The sequence below is a fragment of the Scyliorhinus torazame genome, chromosome 5 (assembly GCF_047496885.1).
Source record: "Scyliorhinus torazame isolate Kashiwa2021f chromosome 5, sScyTor2.1, whole genome shotgun sequence".
In the NCBI taxonomy this organism is placed as follows: domain Eukaryota; kingdom Metazoa; phylum Chordata; class Chondrichthyes; order Carcharhiniformes; family Scyliorhinidae; genus Scyliorhinus; species Scyliorhinus torazame.
Window position 1 is genome coordinate 270,622,849 of NC_092711.1, and position 20,026 is coordinate 270,642,874.

General features: G+C 41.0%; 1 protein-coding gene across 2 annotated transcripts in view; it reads left to right on the plus strand.

The window, feature by feature from the left end:
• Positions 1–18,945, plus strand: part of LOC140421119 (high affinity cationic amino acid transporter 1-like) — a 35,312-nt gene extending 16,367 nt beyond the window's left edge. For both annotated transcript variants that reach the window (XM_072505525.1, XM_072505526.1), the window contains exons 2-12: positions 2,888–3,270; positions 4,855–5,013; positions 6,885–7,047; positions 7,691–7,815; positions 9,419–9,641; positions 10,329–10,468; positions 11,266–11,368; positions 11,961–12,169; positions 12,957–13,123; positions 14,946–15,054; positions 16,785–18,945. In XM_072505525.1, the coding sequence (XP_072361626.1) occupies positions 2,901–3,270; positions 4,855–5,013; positions 6,885–7,047; positions 7,691–7,815; positions 9,419–9,641; positions 10,329–10,468; positions 11,266–11,368; positions 11,961–12,169; positions 12,957–13,123; positions 14,946–15,054; positions 16,785–16,945 (1,929 nt within the window). In that variant the 5' untranslated portion in view covers positions 2,888–2,900 and the 3' untranslated portion in view covers positions 16,946–18,945. The remainder of the gene's footprint in view (positions 1–2,887; positions 3,271–4,854; positions 5,014–6,884; positions 7,048–7,690; positions 7,816–9,418; positions 9,642–10,328; positions 10,469–11,265; positions 11,369–11,960; positions 12,170–12,956; positions 13,124–14,945; positions 15,055–16,784) is intronic.
• The last annotated feature ends 1,081 nt before the right edge of the window (positions 18,946–20,026 follow it).

The following is a 20,026-nucleotide window of genomic DNA, read 5'->3' on the forward strand; positions in this document are numbered from 1 at the left end:
AAACAGGTGATGTGTGCTTTCTTAATAAAAGCAAATTACTGCGGATGTTTGAATCTGAAACGAAAATGCTGGAAAATCTCAGCAGGTCTGGCAGCATCTGTAGGGAGAGAAAAGAGCTAACGTTTCGAGTCCGATGATTCTTTGTCAAAGCTGTGCTTTATTTGTGTGGCAAGCAAAAGGTCAATGCAGGCTGTAGGAATAGGCTCCTCATTTTGAAGTTAAACTCAATAGGCAGATGATGCATATTTGTTAGGAGGATCAAATTGATTGCTGTAGATTTTTTTGAAATCATTAACCGTATATAGGAGACCAAAACAATCAATGGTCAAGGCCACATTTGTAGATGTAACTCGCGACCAACTGATCACATTAGCAAAGGAGTTCCGCATCCAGCATTTGAAGACTGGGCTGATTGTACTCATTGCCACCAGGGTATACCAAAGGACAGCTTTTCTCCTGTGGCAGAATAAAAGAAGTTGTGTGAGAAAATTGAAAGAGCAGACTATATTATTGAGGTGTGCTGTAATGTAACTCCTCTTGCCGGACTTGCAGTTGACAAGCACATGTAGAAGAGGTAACTTTTGTAAAATGGATTTTCTTAAATATTTCTTACCAGTCACCAAATTGCAGCTGTGCAAAATTCTTGTTTGTATGATGATAATAGCTTGAGAAGCTTATCTTTTACTCATTTTCTTGAAAGATATTTTGGACATTTGTTGCTGGGCACGATTCAATAAGCAAGGGATCTTATGTAGATGAAGTGTTGGGCTTCATCTCTGGTTCCTTGCCTTGTAATTGAATGCAACTGAAGAGCAGAGAGGGATTAGATTTCTAGGGCATCAACATTAAATTATTTCTTTAAACTGGTCTGTTCTGCAAAGAAAAGGGTTTGAATTGCAGAAAGGCTTTGTCAACCCTGTAAACGTTATGATGCGGTACTTGTGCCCTTCAATTTAGGTAGAAATGTAAATGTGGAGCAGTGGTTAAGATGTAAATGTGGAGCAGTGAGTAGTTTGATTGGAAAGGTGCCCTTGAGTACTGCCTGTACAGAGATGTTTCTTGGTTACTGTGCAGTTGGAAGACTGGTCAGATGCCCAGTTTATAAAGAGCAGGCAAAGAAAGGGGCTGGTAAATATCAAATCCACTTGTTAGTTGACATCTGTATTTGAAAATAAATTAACTTTGGGCGTTAGCATTTGTCTTTGCTTTGGAGTGTCTAGTTACCGTGTTCTGGTATCTTCTATCCTTCACACATTAATGATTAATTAGAAACTCTACAATGCTGTTGGTGCGTCTGTAACTGAAGATTTTGACTTGCTGTTTGTAGTTAAAGACTTGCATTCCCTCTGTGTGCTATATTGAAAATAAACAGATTAACAATTGCATTAAAACAGTATAGACTGGAATTCCTGTGAACTCTTTGTGACCCAAGGAATTAAAATATAAGTGTTTTAATGAACATTCAATGTCACACAGGCAAGGTCTCTCACACTGAAACAAAATATCAGACCTGTGTTGCTCATCTTTCTCCTCTTCCCGTCAGTCATTTAGAAACCGACCTTTGTGTCACTTAATCGCTAGCTCTGATTTATCTTGTATTCTTTTCTATTTTAAAATTTAGCGTTGAGTATGTATTCTTAAATGAGACTTTCCAATTTAAAAAACAACTCATCTTTTATCCAATGTAACTTAATCAGTAATCATGCCTTGTTTCTCGAGCAGTTGTGATATCAGCCCCTTCCTAAACAGACAAGATTTATTACCTGCTTGCAAGTTTTTCTGTAAATAGAGATTAGTTTCTGCATTATTCCACCCCATTGTTTTTCTTGATATCGGTTTCAAAGCGTGCTTCGTTATTAATGGTTGTGACAAAAACTCATTCATGTCTTTTGTCACTTCCACTGTAGTCTAATCTTTTACAACTTCATCACAGCTGGGTTCTTATGTAAACTTGAACTTATCTGGAACTCTAGCACCCACAGCCTGCCATATTTCATGTCTCATTTTCCAGCCCTATCAATCTGCAATACCTGGCCATCTTTGCTTCACCTTCCCTCGCAGAGTCCGTCGTTTACAAATACATCCACAGCAAACCAACCACCACAAATTCCTTCACTCCCTCCACAGCTCTCATTTCCGTTGTTTTGAGCCCAAAGTACCTGCTTCTTTGGATTTATCTTTATTCACCATGACCTCATGTTTTGGACACTTCTCTACCTTTCTACTTTCCTGCTTCTCTTGTCACCTAAAAAATAACTTCTTAAATCCGCCTTCTCGATCATCCCTTGAGTAATCTCAACTAACATCTCTACAGTGCAGAAGGAGGCCATTTGACCCATCGAGTTTGCATAGACTGACTGAAAGAGTACCCGACATAGGCCCAATCCCCTGAACCCCACATCTTTGGACACTAAGGGGCAATTTAGCATGGCCAATCTACCTAATCTGCATATCTTCCGACTGTGGGAGGAAACCCCACACAGACACGGGATTAACGTACAAACGCCGCGCAGTCACCCATGGCCAGACTTGAACCCTGGTCGCTGGCGCTGTGATGCAACAATGCTGAACACTGCCACCATCTCTCCAGTTACACTTGCATTTCAACGAGCTCCGTTTCACTAGCACAGTGGGCTAAATAGCTGGCTTGTAAAGCAGAACAAGGCCAGCAGCGCGGGTTCAATTCCCATATCAGCCTCCCCGAACAGGCGCCGCCGGAATGTGGCGACTAGGGGCTTTTCACAGTAACTTCATTTGAAGCCTACTTGTGACAATAAGCGATTTTCATTTTAATTTCATTATGAAACACTTTGAGATGTTTTAATGTATTATGGATGGTGTGTAAATTTTAAACTTTTTATCATGGTTGATTTTCTTTTAAATGCAGCACTTCAATCAAAATGGCAAGTAAGATGATGGAAACCTTTGGGAAGAAGTTGATTCGTAGACGAATTGTTGATTGCAACTCAGATGAAACTCGGTTTGTCAGATGCTTGACAACATTGGACCTAATTGCTCTTGGGGTTGGCAGTACACTCGGGGCAGGTGTGTACGTTTTAGCAGGTGAAGTAGCCAGGGACAAGGCAGGTCCTGCTATCGTCCTCTGTTTCTTGATCTCTGCGCTTGCCTCTGTACTTGCTGGCCTGTGCTATGCTGAATTCGGTGCCAGAGTTCCCAAGACTGGATCTGCTTACCTCTACAGCTACGTGACTGTGGGCGAAATATGGGCCTTTATAACCGGCTGGAATTTAATCTTATCATATGTACTAGGTAAGTATCAGTTAAATTTTGTCTTAGTTTTCAAGTTGGCATTGTTCATTGTTTTTTTGTTTTTTTTTGCAGGCTTGCCCCTTGAGTCAGAGATATAGCTTCAAGCACCAATATTAGATCATGTAGGAATAGAATTTCCAGGGCAGTTTTCTGTAATTACTGTAGCTTCAGCAGAAACTGCATAAATGACCACTTATTCAATTTCATCGAGCTTCTGCCAAAGTTAATGGTAGATAATCAACAGAAGCCCCAATGGAAATTCTACACAACAGCTTAGGTGAAATCTCAGGGCAGTAACGAGGGAATATTTATTTGAGGGGTCATATTTTGGATGAACCTTTAAACTGGGACCTGTCTGCCTTATTGGATGGATATTAAAAGATCCCAAAGCAAAACCGTAAGAAGAACGGCGAGCTCTCCCAACATCCTTCCCAATGTTTGTCATTTAATTAACACCACCAAAAATCAGGTTACATGGTCATTTGAAACTGGCTGACACTTTTGCTTGTTAAACAACAATAACTAAAAGTATTTAATTTGTTTGGAAGCCTCCTGAGAACATGAAATGAAAACAAATCAACTTGTATTTATAATCAAATCAATGGAGGTCAAATACTACTTTAAGACGTATAGCCAGAGAGCCTGACCATAAGGGGTCCCAGTAATAAGCACTGACTTGCTCCATTTGGTATAATGGCCAGTTAAGGGCCTCATCCTCTGCCACTGTTGAAATTTAATTGGCAGTGGGAGAGGCCTACGCCAAATGCCCAGCTCGGCAGGTTTTCAGTGCAGACTGGTGGTGGATGGGAGGAGGTGGTACCTCCTTACCATTGGAGGGCTCTCCTAAGTTATTACCCCTCCAAGGCTGCTCCTCGCCCTGTCCTTGTGACGTCTTGTTCTTGGTGGGCAGAAATTCCATCTCAATTCAATGGCTAACGGCTGTTTAGTTAATAACAGGGCAGCTGTCCCAAACGTATGCATATTCTAGGAGGGCAGGGTGGCGATTACAACGTCCAGTCAAATCTAGCCCTAAGGATTTGGACTCTAGGCCTAAGGATTTGGCCTCTAGGTCAGAGGAGGATAGGTGTGTGGACAATTTAGATAGATTTAATTACTTTCTATAAGAGGCAGTGGATGTTCAACCAATTGCCCCCCAAAACAGTAGAGCCAGATAATGTTGTAATATGCCAGATCTGGCTGGATAGTTAGTGACAGAAATAAGTACAAAGTTCCAAATTTTTGACACTGGGTTGTCTAATCCTGTCAGTACGTTTGCTTGTTCAACAAAGAAATGGTGTGCTATTTTAAAAGATAAATGGAACATGTTTTTTTATACCACCTGGTTCAACTTTGTCAAATATATTATAGTAAATATGGTTTAGAGCACAATTGTGCTATTCATTTAGAAAGAAGAGCATTGGTGCTAGCAAATGGATCACTTTTCCATTTCTGTTACCTACCCAAGCCCACACCAAGCAGTCTCAAGTTTAGTTCAACATTAGTAAGGAGGTAAGCGGGTGGAAGTGATTTGTGCTCTCTCCCAACTGAAACCTCTCTGACCTTACATTGGTCTTTAATTCTCAGGCACAGCAAGTGTCGCTCGAGCTTGGAGTTCTACCTTTGACAATCTCATTGACCAAAGAATTTCTGCTTTCTTTGGAAACTACTTGAATATGAATTTCCCTGGTGTGCTTGCAAAATATCCAGATATATTTGCAGTCATCTTAATCTTGCTTCTCACAGGTAAGCTACCAGTGTAAATAAATCGTGGTTGTGAAAATTAACCGATCAATGGAGTCTGTGTTTAAGATACATTTGCTCATTTTAAGGGCCTAAAATGAAGTTAAATTAACAATTTAGCAATGCAAAGGCCAATTTCCAATCTTCACAAATGTTTGGACCATTGTTAAATTGGTCTGTATCTTTTAGTCTGTTGCACAGACCTCGTTTCAATACTGAAATAAAAGTGTGCTTATTTTAAATACAGACGTTTAAATCTGTAGTCTGAACATGCTGTACATTGGGCAGCACGGTAGCATTGTGGATAGCACAATTGCTTCACAGCTCCAGGGTCCCAGGTTCGATTCCGGCTTGGGTCACTGTCTGTGCGGAGTCTGCACATCCTCCCCGTGTGTGCGTGGGCTTCCTCCGGGTGCTCCGGTTTCCTCCCACAGTCCAAAGATGTGCAGGTTAGGTGGATTGGCCATGATAAATTGCTCTTAGTGTCCAAAATTGCCCTTAGTGTTGTGTGGGGTTACTGGGTTATGGGGATAGGGTGGAGGTGTTGATCTTGGGTAGGGTGCTCTTTCCAAGAGCCGGTGCAGACTCGATGGGCCGAATGGCCTCCTTCTGCACTGTAAATTCTATGATAATTGAGCAAGCTGGCATTTCTGGGCCCTGGCTTGCCTAATTAGTGGTTCCCAAAGGAACTGCTAAAGGCTGCTCAAAAAAGGCCCAACAACTTAGAAATATTTTCGAGTTCCTCCAGGATTGAGAAAATAAGTGACAATGGTATCAGTCAACTCTTGAATTCTCCCCTCATTACCTCACTCCTCTCTTCCACCTACCCCACACCACTTTGGCACACTAAAAACATATTCTTCGGCACACCTGATTGATGCTTGCAGCTTGCCTCATTTATTCTGTTGTGGCCCAAGGAAAATAGGCTTTTAAACTTCATACCTCTTTGTTCCAGCATTGCATCAGTTGGCACTGCCAGAATCACACACTGATGTTGGCTGCTAAGAAATTAGGGTACAGCATTTCTTAATTGGCTTTCTAACGCTTCAGAACCTGAAATTATAATTTTTTAAATGGTGAGCTTGCTTTGTGTAAGAAAGCACAAACTCTCAAGTGACCTAGTTGAAGTCTGCAAGAATATGAATTGTCACAGTTACTGCAGACATACTTCTTAAGAACACGAGGTAAAATTCAGAAAAGTAAGAGTGGAAGTGAATTAAACACATCTCCCCTGACCATCATATAAGCAATTACAACACAAACAGTGGCCCATCATCCATCATTAAATTGGTGCGCACAAGCTACTTCCCGTACCAGCCTCCCCGAACAGGCGCCGGAATGTGGCGACTAGGGGCTTTTCACAGTAGCTTCATTTGAAGCCTACTTTGTGACAATAAGCGATTTTCATTTCATTTCATTTTCATTTCATTCATTACATAATGATTTAGAATTTTCCATCAAAGGTAGCAGTACTGAGCACAGACTTTTTCAAAACAAATAGAAATTGTTTCACTGCAACTTTGGATAGACCCTCGCATCTCAGTTTGGGCATCCCAGCACTGTATGCTGTTACCTTGTATGCTGCCCTCTTCAACAGCTAGAAATGCTAACTCTTGGGAAAGGAGGGGATAAAAAGCAACAAATGAAATTTTTTCCCGACTTCATAAGGCAACCAAGCAAAGTCCAAAACCACAGACACTTATGGTGCATCACGAGGAGAAATTGGCTAAACAACATACTCTATTGCAATGCCCTTCTCTCTCAAATTTGTTCACGCCCACTGAAAATAACAAGAAAATCAATATTATAATTATGTAAAACAATTTCAAGTGGACAGATAAATAAAACACCACTGTCTTGTGTTTGTATTTAAGGTCTTTTGGCATTCGGAGTAAGTGAGTCAGCACTAGTGAATAAAGTCTTCACTGCCGTAAACCTCATGGTCCTGTGTTTTGTCATTATAACTGGCTTCGTGAAAGGTGACATAAAGAACTGGCAGCTAACAGAGTCTGACTACAATGAGACTTACCTAAACAGGTGTGTATGTGAGTTTTCTCTCCACCCGGTCCCCCTCCTTTATGTTTGAAAGTGCTGAGTTGCTTTTGACAATGGTAAACTCGGAAGCCCTCAACAATGTGATTTAAAGTTTCCAGTCAATGTTATTTTAATTCTGGCTTTAACATGTGTATTTTAAGTGAATTCTGTTAAGCTAATATCAGTATTTAACTGTGCAGTGGCAGTAGAACAGAAGAGAGTGTAGCTGATGTCTATATATGTATGATGTTTCTAGCAGGGGGCATTAGATACAATCCAAATTTTTTCCCCCTCACTGGCACAGGAACTGAGTTTTATCAAATTTGTTAACACCAGATATGCATTTGGTGTGAAGGGGCTAAATTTAAAATGGATTTGTATGTATTAAGATGTTAAGCAATGGGATTTGACACTTTAAATGCAGAATAGTATCAGAAACGCGGTGTGTTTCTTAAAACCAGAAGTGGGCAGAGTGGATTTGAAATTTATAACATGTTTACTCTCATCTGAACCAAGCAACCCTTTCTTGGAAGTCAAACTTATTCCGTTTGTATGAAGGTGTACCTTTGTCTCTGAACGTTGTTTGCTTGGTAGATAGTATTTGTTAATTGTTCATTTACATGTATTATGTTTATGTCTATCTCAGCACTGAATCTGCAGCAGGAAAATTTGGTTCTGGAGGATTCACTCCTTTTGGATTTTTTGGAGTCCTCACAGGAGCTGCAACTTGCTTCTATGCCTTTGTGGGATTTGATTGTATTGCAACTACAGGTAATGAGACAAGTCTTTTTGAAACAAAATTTTAATTTTCAGCCTTTCCTGACGGTACTTATTCTTTTCACGATATTGTTCCACAGGAGCATGTCAGCCTCTGGTATAGCACCCAAATGTGGTTTATTGTTCTTTTTGTCTTCAGAAAGTGAGTAATAATGAAAAGGTAATATATATACAGTATCCCATCCCTAGTTGCCATGAGAACATTCTGGTGGACCATCTTGAACTGAGGCAGTCTGGGTGCTGATGTCCCCCATGATTATGTTAGAAAGGGAATCCCAGGATATTGGTCCAATGCTTTTTAAAAAAAATTTCGAGTACCCAATTATTTTTTTCCAACTAAGGGGCAATTCAGCACGGCTAATTCAGCTAATCTGCACATCTTTGGGTTGTGGGGGTGAAACCCATGCAGACACGGGGAGAATGTGCAAACTCCACGTAGACAGTGACCGGGGCCAGGATCGAACACGGGTCCTCAGAACCATGCGGCAGCAGTGAGCCACCGTGCCACCTGGGATATTGGTCCAATGGTGATGAAGGATCAATGATTTATAACCAAAGCAGTATAGTGTGCTGTAGAGGTATTTGAAGATGGTAGTGCTTCTGCAACTTTGCAGTTCTTGTCTGTTTTGTTAGTAGCTATTGTAGGGAAGAGAATAACCCTGATGACTTGCCTCCCGCCCCTGTCAGCTGCCTAGGTTGTTCACCATCCTTGACTGGTTGTGTTAAAGCCACCAAGAATTCTCTGACCTTTTGGTTGTGAGACCACTTAGCTCCTTTTGGGAATTAGCATTGAGGTGGCTTCGTTTTAGTGTCTTCATTATGTTGAAACATCATTTTAAGGTGTGCTTCGTGCTGCTTCAGCATGTTCGTCTAAACTCTGCATTGAACCAGGATTTGCCTCATGGTTTCATGGTGATCAAGGAGTGGGATATATGCTAGACTCTTGAGATTGCAAATTGTGGTTGTGGACAATTCGGCTGCTGATGGCCCACAGCAACACACCAAGGCCCAGATTTGGGTTACTAGATCTGTCATTAGTCCTTTCCATTTAGCGCAGTGGTCGTACCACAATCTAAACGGAGGGATTCCTTGCAATGGAGACAAGAGTTTGTTTGCGCAAGAACCATGTGATTATCACTTCTACCTATGTTATCTTAATAGCGATGAACCTAGTTGTTGGCAACCTAATTAATCTTGGAGGAAACTGCAATTTAATACTGTATTTACTGGTAGCCGCACAAGTCACCTGACTGCTGGGAACACTGAAGAATGATCCAAGCAGGAACCCCAGGCTGATTTTCTATGCCTCCTACATCAAAGGCAATGATGTAATTGTAGCACTTCTATCCCTCCCTACCTCAGCTGAGAATAACTAACTCAACCCAGATCAGAAATTGAATCTGGGAGCTTACTTGTCTCCATGGTTTGGCAGGTAATGGTGAACCAAAGATGGTGCTTTAAACCAAATTCTTGAAATAAAATAGTACCATTCCTCAAGGGTACCTAATTTACTGATAATATTTTGAAACATTTCTGAATTTCCACTTTAAATACTGCAATTTTTTTAACATAAATTTGTGTTTACTGTTGGTTTCAGGTGAGGAAGCAAAAAATCCTCAGAAGTCAATTCCTATTGGGATTGTGGTTTCCTTGCTGGTCTGTTTTGTGGCCTACTTTGGTGTATCTGCTGCTCTGACACTCATGATGCCTTACTATAAACTGGACAAGAAAAGCCCACTGCCCGAGGCCTTCCAGTATGTTGGCTGGGAACCTGCGCGTTACATTGTGGCTGTTGGCTCTCTCTGTGCTCTCTCTACCAGGTATTTAGACTTTTTTTCAAGCAAATTCTATGTTTTATGTTAAGTCTTAAAAATGTTAAATAAGCTTCTGGTGAAGACTGCTCAATTAGGAGTTAAATCAAACAGACAAAGGTCAAATAGCCAAACTTTTTTTGGGCTGAGTTGATGGCATTTAGCTGAATGGTAAAAGGCACACTACGCCTGAGGCTAAGATTATGCAGCAATCTGCTGAGAGTTTCTGCTCCTGATTCACTATCCAGAGCTCCCCTGTCCATTGGTGAAAATGTGCCCATGTTATTGAAAAGATAGGATTGAGCTAGACTGATACTTCCTCTCCAGTTATGTAGCTTGCCCTCACTAGGCTTGCATGTGAATAATGGGCAGTTATTTGAAGATCTTTGTACTCCAGCAAGGCTGAGCACCTTCAGAACAAATGGGGAGGAAAGCTACAAAAATAATTTGTTTTTACAGCATTACAAATTACATTTACAAACCAGAGCAGACAAGTAAACATGGACAATATATTGGTGGCCGCCAAATAATACTGATAGCTGTGATTGCAGAATATTTGGAATTAGTAATTCAGATCGGACAAGTGGAATGTAATCCAACAGGTTTCATAAATCACTCTTCATGAAGAACACACAAAGAAAAGTAAAACTAAGTGGGCTGGGCTCCTAATCGGTTGTTTTCTTCCCTTGTATTCAGCCTGCTGGGCTCCATGTTCCCTATGCCCCGTGTCATATACGCAATGGCTGAGGATGGATTGCTTTTCCGTTTTCTGGGGAACACCCACAAAAAAACCAAGACGCCAGTGCATGCGACCATTGTTTCTGGCATTGTTGCTGGTGAGTATCTTTTATGACTAATGTTGTAAATAGTTTATTGAGATTTAATGTCAATTTGTCTCTTTGAATTCTTTCACTGAATTAATAGAATAATAGAAACTTATGACACAAAAGGAAGCCATTCAGCCTATCATTTTTGTGCTAGCCCAATAGAGCTATACAACTAATCCCTCTTTCCAGCTTTTGGTCCATTCTCTTGAAGGTTGTGGTACTTTAAGTGTACATCCAACTATTTTTGTAAATACAATGAGCATTTCTACCTCCCACTCTTTCAGGCAGTGAGTTCCAGACCTCTAACATCCTCTAGATGAAAAAGGTTTCTCCTGTACTCTCCTCTAATCAATACCCTTGATTATTGTCAGCTCTGCTAAGGGAAATAGATCCTTTCTATCCACTCTCTCTAGGCACCCCATAAATTTATACCCAAATCAAACCTCTCTTCCATTTCCTCTATTCCAAAGAAAACAACCACAGCTTATCCAATCTTTCTTCATCGCTATTATTTTCATATATATTTGCATAAAAGGCAATAATTCTGAAGAAGAAATACTTCTAATCATTCCAACTGCTCTGGGCCAAAGAAAGAAATTAATTGAGTTGGGATACTTTTTGTGTACACTCAGAGATTTGGGAAATGTTCTTTGGTTTTATATGAAGGAGAGAAAGAATGAAATAAATAAATTGAACAGCAAAACTAACTTTCCTGTGGACTGACAACTGGTTTCTGGAATTTAATTGGACTTTGAATTGAAGTGTGATGTGCCTGTGCGTATATTTGTTTTTTGTTTTTTATCCAGCTATCATGGCGCTCCTGTTTGACCTGGATGTTCTGGTTGACCTCATGTCTATTGGTACACTACTTGCCTATTCCCTGGTAGCAGCTTGTGTTCTTATCCTCAGGTGAGCAAAAAATCTTGATGACTATTATTGTCTTTCTTTACCAGCCAAGAATGCAGGCTGGCAACATATTCGGGTTGCTGCGCCATGAATTTGGGTCCAGAAGAAACCGGACTGAAGTTGTATAATTGGTTGGATGGGAATCATAGAATTCCTAGAGTGCAGAATCAAGTCTGCACCGACCCAGACCCCTAACCCCACCTAACCTTTTGGACACTAAGGGGCAATTTAACATGGTCAATCCACCTAACCTGCACATCTTTGGACTGTGGGAGGAAACCGGAGCACCCACATAGACATGGGGAGAAAGTGCAAACTCCATGCAGTCACCTGAGGCCGGAATTGAACCTGGGTCCCTGGTGCTCTGATGCAGCAGTGCTTGCCACCGTGCCGCCCCTGGGCTTTTTTTTTCCTGTTCTGTCTCTTTATAAATTTGGAATATACTGCTCTGCTGAGGAGGACATCCTCAATTTGATTTCTTCCCCATCTCGTGGAAGCAATTTTATTCTCCACATGTATAGAGAACTGCATTGATTTATCATTCCACCCCACTGTATTGCACAAACAATTAATCTTGGCTGTATTTTGTTCGCAGATATCAACCTTCTGAGCACCTCAATAGTGATTTGTACGAAATGACTCGATTTTCAGAAATCAAAAGCAGCCTGACGAGTCAAATTAACAGTGAAGATTGTCAGGCTGAAGAGAATACCTCAGTGAGCTTAAAACTACTATTTTACCCAGACGAACAATCTCCCTCTAAATGTTCCGGATTAATTATTTATATCAGTGTTGGAATCCTCTGTAAGTATCCTGGGATGAATGACATAACTTTTGTGATGTGTGCAATAGACACTACGTAAATGGTTACTCTGATAGTGGGCAAGGCTGTACCTTATAATAGGATAATTGTCAGAGACGTGAATATAAATTCCTTCATTGCTCAACATGTCCTCCTTTCAAAATGAACTGCTGAAGCTTTTTTGGAAAAGCAGTGACGTCCACTTTCAACAGTATTTGACACCATCATAGATAGGATCATTAGGAGTAAACTAATCAGGAAGTTTGGTAAAGTGCACAAAGGGTGTAGCTGCAGAATGAAGGGATAATTTAAAAAAATCTTCCTGCCATAGTTCAGCCTGATAAAAATATTCAGTGTCTTGGTTGGCAGCAGTCCTATTAAATACGCTAACAATAAATGTAGCCTCATTGTGGGTATGCACATGTTGGAACTGATACTTATGAGCCATCAATAGGCAATTGTGCAGTGGATATGGAGCTCAATAAAGATTTCTGAGATTACCATATTTCCTGTTGGGCATTTACAGCTGCTTGTGCATGTTACTGCTCACAGTTTCAGTCTGAAGCCGTAAGATCTGTTGGAATGGCGTATACTATACCTACTACTGTGGTTAGAAATTAAATTAGGATTTGAGTAGAGGGAATATAGCTCTGTGTCTAACACATACCTTACTCTGCAGGGGGAACTTTAATCCAGTCAGCCTGGATTCAACACCAGGCCCATTTCTATTTTTCATTAAATGAAGTCAAAGTATTTTCTGAAAGTTTTCTGTTTTTTATTCCATTCTAGCGAGTATTTTGACCTGCATTTGCATTATACTGGCGAAATGTTATGAGCAATTATCTAATGGATATGCCTATTGTGTGGCACCACTTGTGATGCTCTGCCTGGCTGCTGCTGTTATTATTTCCATTATGTGGAAACAGCCACAGAACAAAATGTCACTTACTTTTAAGGTAAATCTTTTATTTCTGACTCATTAGGAACAGCAGAAGATACTTCTATTTCTCTTTCTCCTAAAAGAGCTAGTTTCTACAAGGGTACAATTACATAGCTGCTTGGTGTTCTTCAGTATGTCAGTAATAATGTGCTACATCAGGGTTGTGTAATATCCTGTGATTAACACATTATTTTACAATGCTCCTTCACTTTGCTTAATACTTTGAATATTCTTTTGCAGTAATTAATTATTTATTTGGGGTGGAGGAGAAAGACACATAAAGAATACCAGTAAGCTCAAAACAACTTGAGTTGCACTCCTACCCTACAGCTAACCTGTCCAAGTATAGAATGTCAATGTATTGTCCTAAACACTGTCCAGATCCTTATAATTGGCAGGGCATGAGAAGGCTCCAACATTTAAAATGATTATGGATTCTGCATCACTATTTAAATTTGTCTACTTGACCATACGTTCCAGTAAGCTAGCAGGTTCTGAAGCAGAGTCATATGGACTCAAAATATTGGCTGCGATTTTTCGCTCGCATTCCCCTGAGCACAAAACGGTGACGTGTGCTAAATATAACCAGATTGTCAGAACAAGAATCTTGCTGGCAAAATCTCATTTCCGATTTCCCCGCCACCCCCCTCCTCCCCCTCACTGGTGACATACAAGGTTCCTGCCCAGGAAGGTCGGGAACCTCGTATCAATAAACGTAAATATAATTAGTGGGGCCCCCTTGTGCGTGTGTTTTGGGTGGGGGTGGACGGATGTTTCCCTGTGTCCACGTAGGAAAGTGGGTTTCTGTAAGGGGGTGGTTCCTGTTTTTGTTTTATTGGAGATTGGGCGTCCCTTTAAAAAGAGCCACCACTCCAGATTTTCTTGTACACAGAGTGCTGGATTATCTGGAGAGAAAAGCCAGCTGTGCAGCCTACGAGCTGCATGTGGTTTTCTGAGCTCAGCCAGAATGGAACATTTCATCCGTTAACTCTGTTTCACTTTCCACATATGCTGCTGAGTTTTTACAACATTTTATTTATTTTTATTTTGGTTCAGTCTCTGGTTATATCTCAGAAAGAGTGGCAGTTGGTACAGTTTACTTTAGTAGCCCCAGATTAGGAAGAAGACAATTGCAATTATTACCCTTCACCAGCTCTGACTGGAATTGCAGATTTCAGGTGATATTTGGAACTGTGTCGCCTGAGATGGTGGACAGTCTGCCAACACGCAATGGCACATGACGAATGGTCACATGGCGGAGTTTTCCGGTCCTGCCAGCGGTGGGCATCATATGTGGGACGAAAAAATTTGGAGAGCGACCAGGAGCTGCTCGAAATTTTCCCATCATGCCCTTGACAATGCCCGTCACTGGCAGGAATGGTTACCCACTTTATTTAACCGTCTCATAGCAAAAATTAATAATAATCTTTATTAGTGTCACAAGTAGGCTTACATTAACACAGCAATGAAGTTATTGCGAAAAGCCCCTAGTCGCCACACTCCGGCGCCTGTTCAGGTACACAGAGGGAGAATTGAGAACTGAGAATTCAATCCAATTCACCTAACAAGCATGTCTTTTGGGGCTTGTGGGAGGAAACCGGAGTGCCTGGAGCAGACACTGGGAGAATGTGCAGACTTCGCACAGACAGTGACCCAAACCGGGAATCGAACCTGGGACTCTGGCACTGTGAAGCAACAGTGATAACTACTATGTTAGTAAAATTGAAGAGGGAATAAATTGTGATTTTATATTTTTTTGTTATGGATGATCGTCGGAACAAAAATAAAATGTTTTGCAGTTTAGTGGAAAACATACTTAGATTAATTTTTCTTTGCAGGTACCACTACTTCCCTTGCTACCTATTGTCAGTATCTTTGTGAACATTTACCTTATGGTGATGATGGATGTGGGCACTTGGGCCCGGTTTGGAATTTGGATGCTTATAGGTAAATATATTTATACAATTTTGAGCCGAAAAATAACACTCTGATAAATATACAATTAATACCCCATTTAAGGTAGTGGATAAACATAAGTAAAACCACAGAACACAAAGCCTATCTCTTGCTACAGACCATACACAACTAGTCCAGTCTTGAATATCATGCCCTCTTGAAACATTTTGTATAAATCCAAGACTCCAAAGCCAAGAAACTTGTTGAAATGAATCACCGGGCCTTTAAGTTGCACATTATTGTTTGACTAGCTCGGTTGAAAATATCTTTGCATTTCAGTGATTGTCAGTAATCACACCAAAATTCTTGCTTCTTTGATCTTAAATAGTAAAAACAAATGCCTTTTATTATACAAGATTCTCGCATAGAAACAGCAAATTAAGTTTGGGGGTTTGAGGTGCAGATCAGGAATATGGGGCGAAATTCTCCCGAAACGGCGCGATGTCCGCCGACTGGCGCCCAAAACGGCGCCAATCAGATGGGCATCGCGCCGGCCCAAAGGTGCGGAATGCTCCGCATCTTTGGGGGCCGAGCCCCAACATTGAGGGGCTAGGCCAGCGCCGGAGGAATTTCCGCCCCGCCAGCTGGCGGAAACGGCCGTTGGTGCCCCGCCATCTGGCGCGGAAATGACATCCCCGGGCGGCGCATGCGCGGGAGCGTCAGTGGCCGCTGACAGTTTCCCACGCATGCGCAGTGGAGGGAGTCTCTTCCGCCTCCGCCATGGTGGAGACCGTGGCGGAGGCGGAAGGGAAAGAGTGCCCCCACGGCACAGGCCGCCCGCGGATCGGTGGGCCCCGATCGCGGGCCAGGCCACCGTGGGGGCACCCCCCAGGACCCCGGAGCCCGCCCACGCCGCCTTGTCCCGCCGTTCAAAAGGTGGTTTAATCCACGCCGGCGGGACAGGCAATTTATCGGCGGGACTTCGGCCCATCCGGGCCGGAGAATCGAGCGGGGGGGGCCCCGCCAACCGGCGCGCCGCGATTCCCGCCCCCGACGAATCTCCGGTGCCGGAGACTTCGGCAACCGGCGGGGGCGGGATTCACGCCAGCCCCCGGCGATTCTCCGACCCGGCGGGGGGGGTCGGAGAATGGCGCCCAAGGAAGGGATGCCAGGAAAACAGGTGCTCAATTGGAATTCCACCCAAAAGTAATACTTTCCAACTCCTTTGGACTCCATGGACTTTCACCATGATTGTGCCATCAAGCTTGACCCTACATGGGCCTCATAAATGTAGTGAACTGCCCTGCTGGGTGGCACCCCTGTGCTTGTTCTTAGTTGAGTTATGACGTTATGATGGTGAAGGGTGAAAATGTGACGACTCCGGCATCTGAACCCCCTCCACCGCACCACCCTCCAGGACCATTCCTGCTGGGAATGGAAGTTTAAAAATGTACCCCTTGTTCTATCTATTTCCTCTTCCTGTAAGGTGTTCCAGGATGATTAACGGTTTGTCAGGAGCACAATATAAATACATGATTTTGGTAAAATCCTGAGGTTATTGTAATGTGTTTCATGTTGCTGGTGTAGTTCCTTTATAGATTGAAAATTATTTATCTTTAAAGTTGACATAAAGATTTGCATGTGGCGGATGGGTTCTAAACCTTTTTGATATTTTTTGAAATATTTGATATTTCCCTATTAATATAAAGTATTTTGAGACATCTTCCGGTTCTACGAAAATGTTATTGTATGAAGTTACATTTAACTTTTCATTTCTCTAGGTTTTGTCATTTACTTTGGTTATGGAATTTGGAACAGCTCTGAGAACCAGAAATCCTCTTTTACTCCTGTGAACCTGGCAAGCCAAGAGAAAATGGATAAAATGCTTGACTTCAGCACTCTACTATCTACGGAAAAAAATAAGGAAGTATCAACAGCATGAAAGGAAAAAAATTGAACGGAGTGATCCCTATTCCCATTGCTAAAATGTACATTTCCTTACCAGCTGTTTTCATTAATATTTGTCTTTTTTTAAACTTCTGTTTGAGTGATTAAGACTGTTATCAAATGGGCTGTACAAACAGAATTACACTCAGGCCAGCATTGATTCACTGTTACATAGCTATACTTGGAGTCCATTGCTGGGGATGCTTTTCAAAGACTTGTTGGCCAGGGGTTTATCAGTAGATTTTTTTTTTCAATTTTTGTAAAGATGACCTATTTAAACAGAACACACTGGATTGTGACTAAGCTCTCGTTCTGCCTACACAAATTGAATTTTAACATTACAAACCATCGAGGAACTGCTTTACACTATGAAAAAAGTTTAAGACCTGACCGAGCAAGTTTATAATAACTGTACATCCAATATCCAGTGGATCTGGTATTTGGTGCATCAGATTTGCAGTATAAATGGGACAGTTGGGAGTTTTGTTATGGAAGTGGATTATTAAACTGAATGGTGTCATCTCAACCACTTAGTAATGAATCACATGCCGCAGCCTGGAGAAGGATTCCTTGCTGTAAGTTGGCTCCTGTATTCTTGTGGTTCGACCAGTATAGATATTACTGTTTAGTTAAACCATTAATAGTGGAATATCATGACTATTTTACAGGAAAGTAAAATGTGGGTGTCAGTGAAACAAACTTGCTAAATATTCGCTGCCAGGCTTATGTATTTGCATCCAGTTTATATTCTCTCTACCATGACTATGCTTACTGTCGTAATAGTACATTGTGTGAGAGAGGGTTGATGAGAATGTCTTTTCAATTTGTTGCTGGTACTCGGATATTTGAGCTGTTTCATATGACAGTTACTTGTTTTTCAGTGTATTTTTTGAATGCAGAGACACCAGCTTGGTTGTTTATATTTTTATGTAAATGTCCTGGTATTTTATAAATGTTATCTGTCACTTTACAGCCAAAAGACTTGTGGGGAAGAGGCAGTTGGTTTTCTTCAAGTGTCAAGTCTAAGGCTGGGAATTGAGAAAGAATGGGGTACATTTTGAGCTTGCTACCAGAATGTGAAACTGGTGTTGCAAAACTGTTATAGAATCCGCTCAAGTTAAATCATTAGAAATTAAAATTTGGAATCTTCATAATGAGCCGATAATCAGTGGTGCCAATTTTATGCCTGGACAGCAAGCTGAAAATCTAACCCAGAAACTTCAAACGGTGACCAAGCGATGAGTTATAACTTGTTAAAAATAGATATTTTAAACAGAATATTGTGAATTAAATGAGCAAATGGGTGAAATAGTTTGACTGAATTAGCACAATAGTGGACCTGTGGTGGGAAAGGGACTGTATTTTATTCAGTGAGCATGCAGGACACAATTGTGCAAAGGATTCACCATGACATGATCTGATGTCCTTCATTTAGAAATATTTCATCCAGAGCAGCATTACTCTGAAGTAATGATACTTGATTATATGTATCATTGTTTAAACCTTTCAATGCAATTTTTTAAAATAACAGCGAACACAAACTGATTTGAAAAGTTAATATTGCTAACCTTGAATGACCACAGGTATTACATTTCTCTTAATATAGCCTTCACTAAAGTGGATGTGCTGGTTAAAAAGGAAGGTGCTTGTGGTGGAATTTGTATATCTACATTGTGACCAAAGAAAATATTATCAAATGACAATTTTGCTTCTTTGGAATATTTTGTGTATCAAGTTGTGTCTTCCATTATAGGCTGTTCACTTAATGATTTCTTCAATGATTTTCTCAAAATTTAAACAGTAATAGATTATGTTTCATTGTTAACTTGAGGGCATCAGTTTTTTTAATGGTCTTATTTAAATGGGAGAAATTGACTGTAAATATTTCATGGTTTGTGCATTTGTTTGTATATAACTTTGTATTGTTTGTCATTGCATAACTTGTACATACTATGTGTTTTTGTAGTGTCCTGTATCAATAAAAATATAAATTGATTTTTTAATCTATGGATTTATTTATTAAACAAACCCATTTGTGCTTTCTGCATAACTTTCAAAAACAATTGCTATGCACATGGTGATCATCACTTTTTCTACTTCAGCACAAACAATCTGGCATTACTCCAGTCACACTTCTAAAGACGAGTAGCTGGACCTCATCTATTATATAAACCATTCTCATCCAATAATAATGTTTTGGGTTATTCTGGTCCTAGGACCAACAGATCAGTTTTCTCTATCAACAGGACAATAATACTGGCTCAAGGGCTCTGTAAAATATGAATATTTGTCAAGTGACAACCATGTTTGAAATTTATTTACACTGCTGTTTCTTTCTGGCTTGGTACTTTTAAAAACAATCTTCTTGGTGATAGCAGCTCAATGAACAAAGAACAATACAGCAGAGGAACAGGGTCTTCGGCCCTCCAAGCCTGTGAGCTTGGTATCACCCTTGGTCAAAACCCTCAGCGCTTCCTAGTGCGGTATCCCTCTATACCCGTGCTATCCATGGAAGAATTTTAAAAGTACGAATGTAGCAATTTGTTTCAGCAGGTTAATTGATTAGAGTGCATGACAACTGAGACTTGCCTTGTCCTCATCAATGAACTATACATGCACACTGAAGCATTGTGAAGGAATACCTTCCACTTGCCTAGATGAGTACAGCTGCAGTTTAGAAACTTGAACTTCTATGTAGATCTATTTTATATAGTAGCACATACCAAAGTGTTTTAGTGGAGCAGCATAAAACATAATTTGGCACTGGGCCACATAGGAGATATTGTGCCAGATTATCAAAAGTACTTAACGAGGAGAATCTTAAAGATGGAAAGAAGCAGAGAGTTTTAGGAGGGAATTTCAGAGTTAGGGGACAGCATGGTAGCACAGTGGTTAACTCTGCTGCCTCATAGTGCCAGGGACCTGGGTTTGATTCCAACCTTGTGTGTGGTGTGGAGTTTGCACATTCTCGCCATGTCTGCATGGGTTTCCTCCCACAAGTGTCCAAAGGTTAGCTGGGGTTACAGGGATGGTGCAGGGGAGTATGGGAGCTTTGTTTGGAGGGTCAGTGCAGACT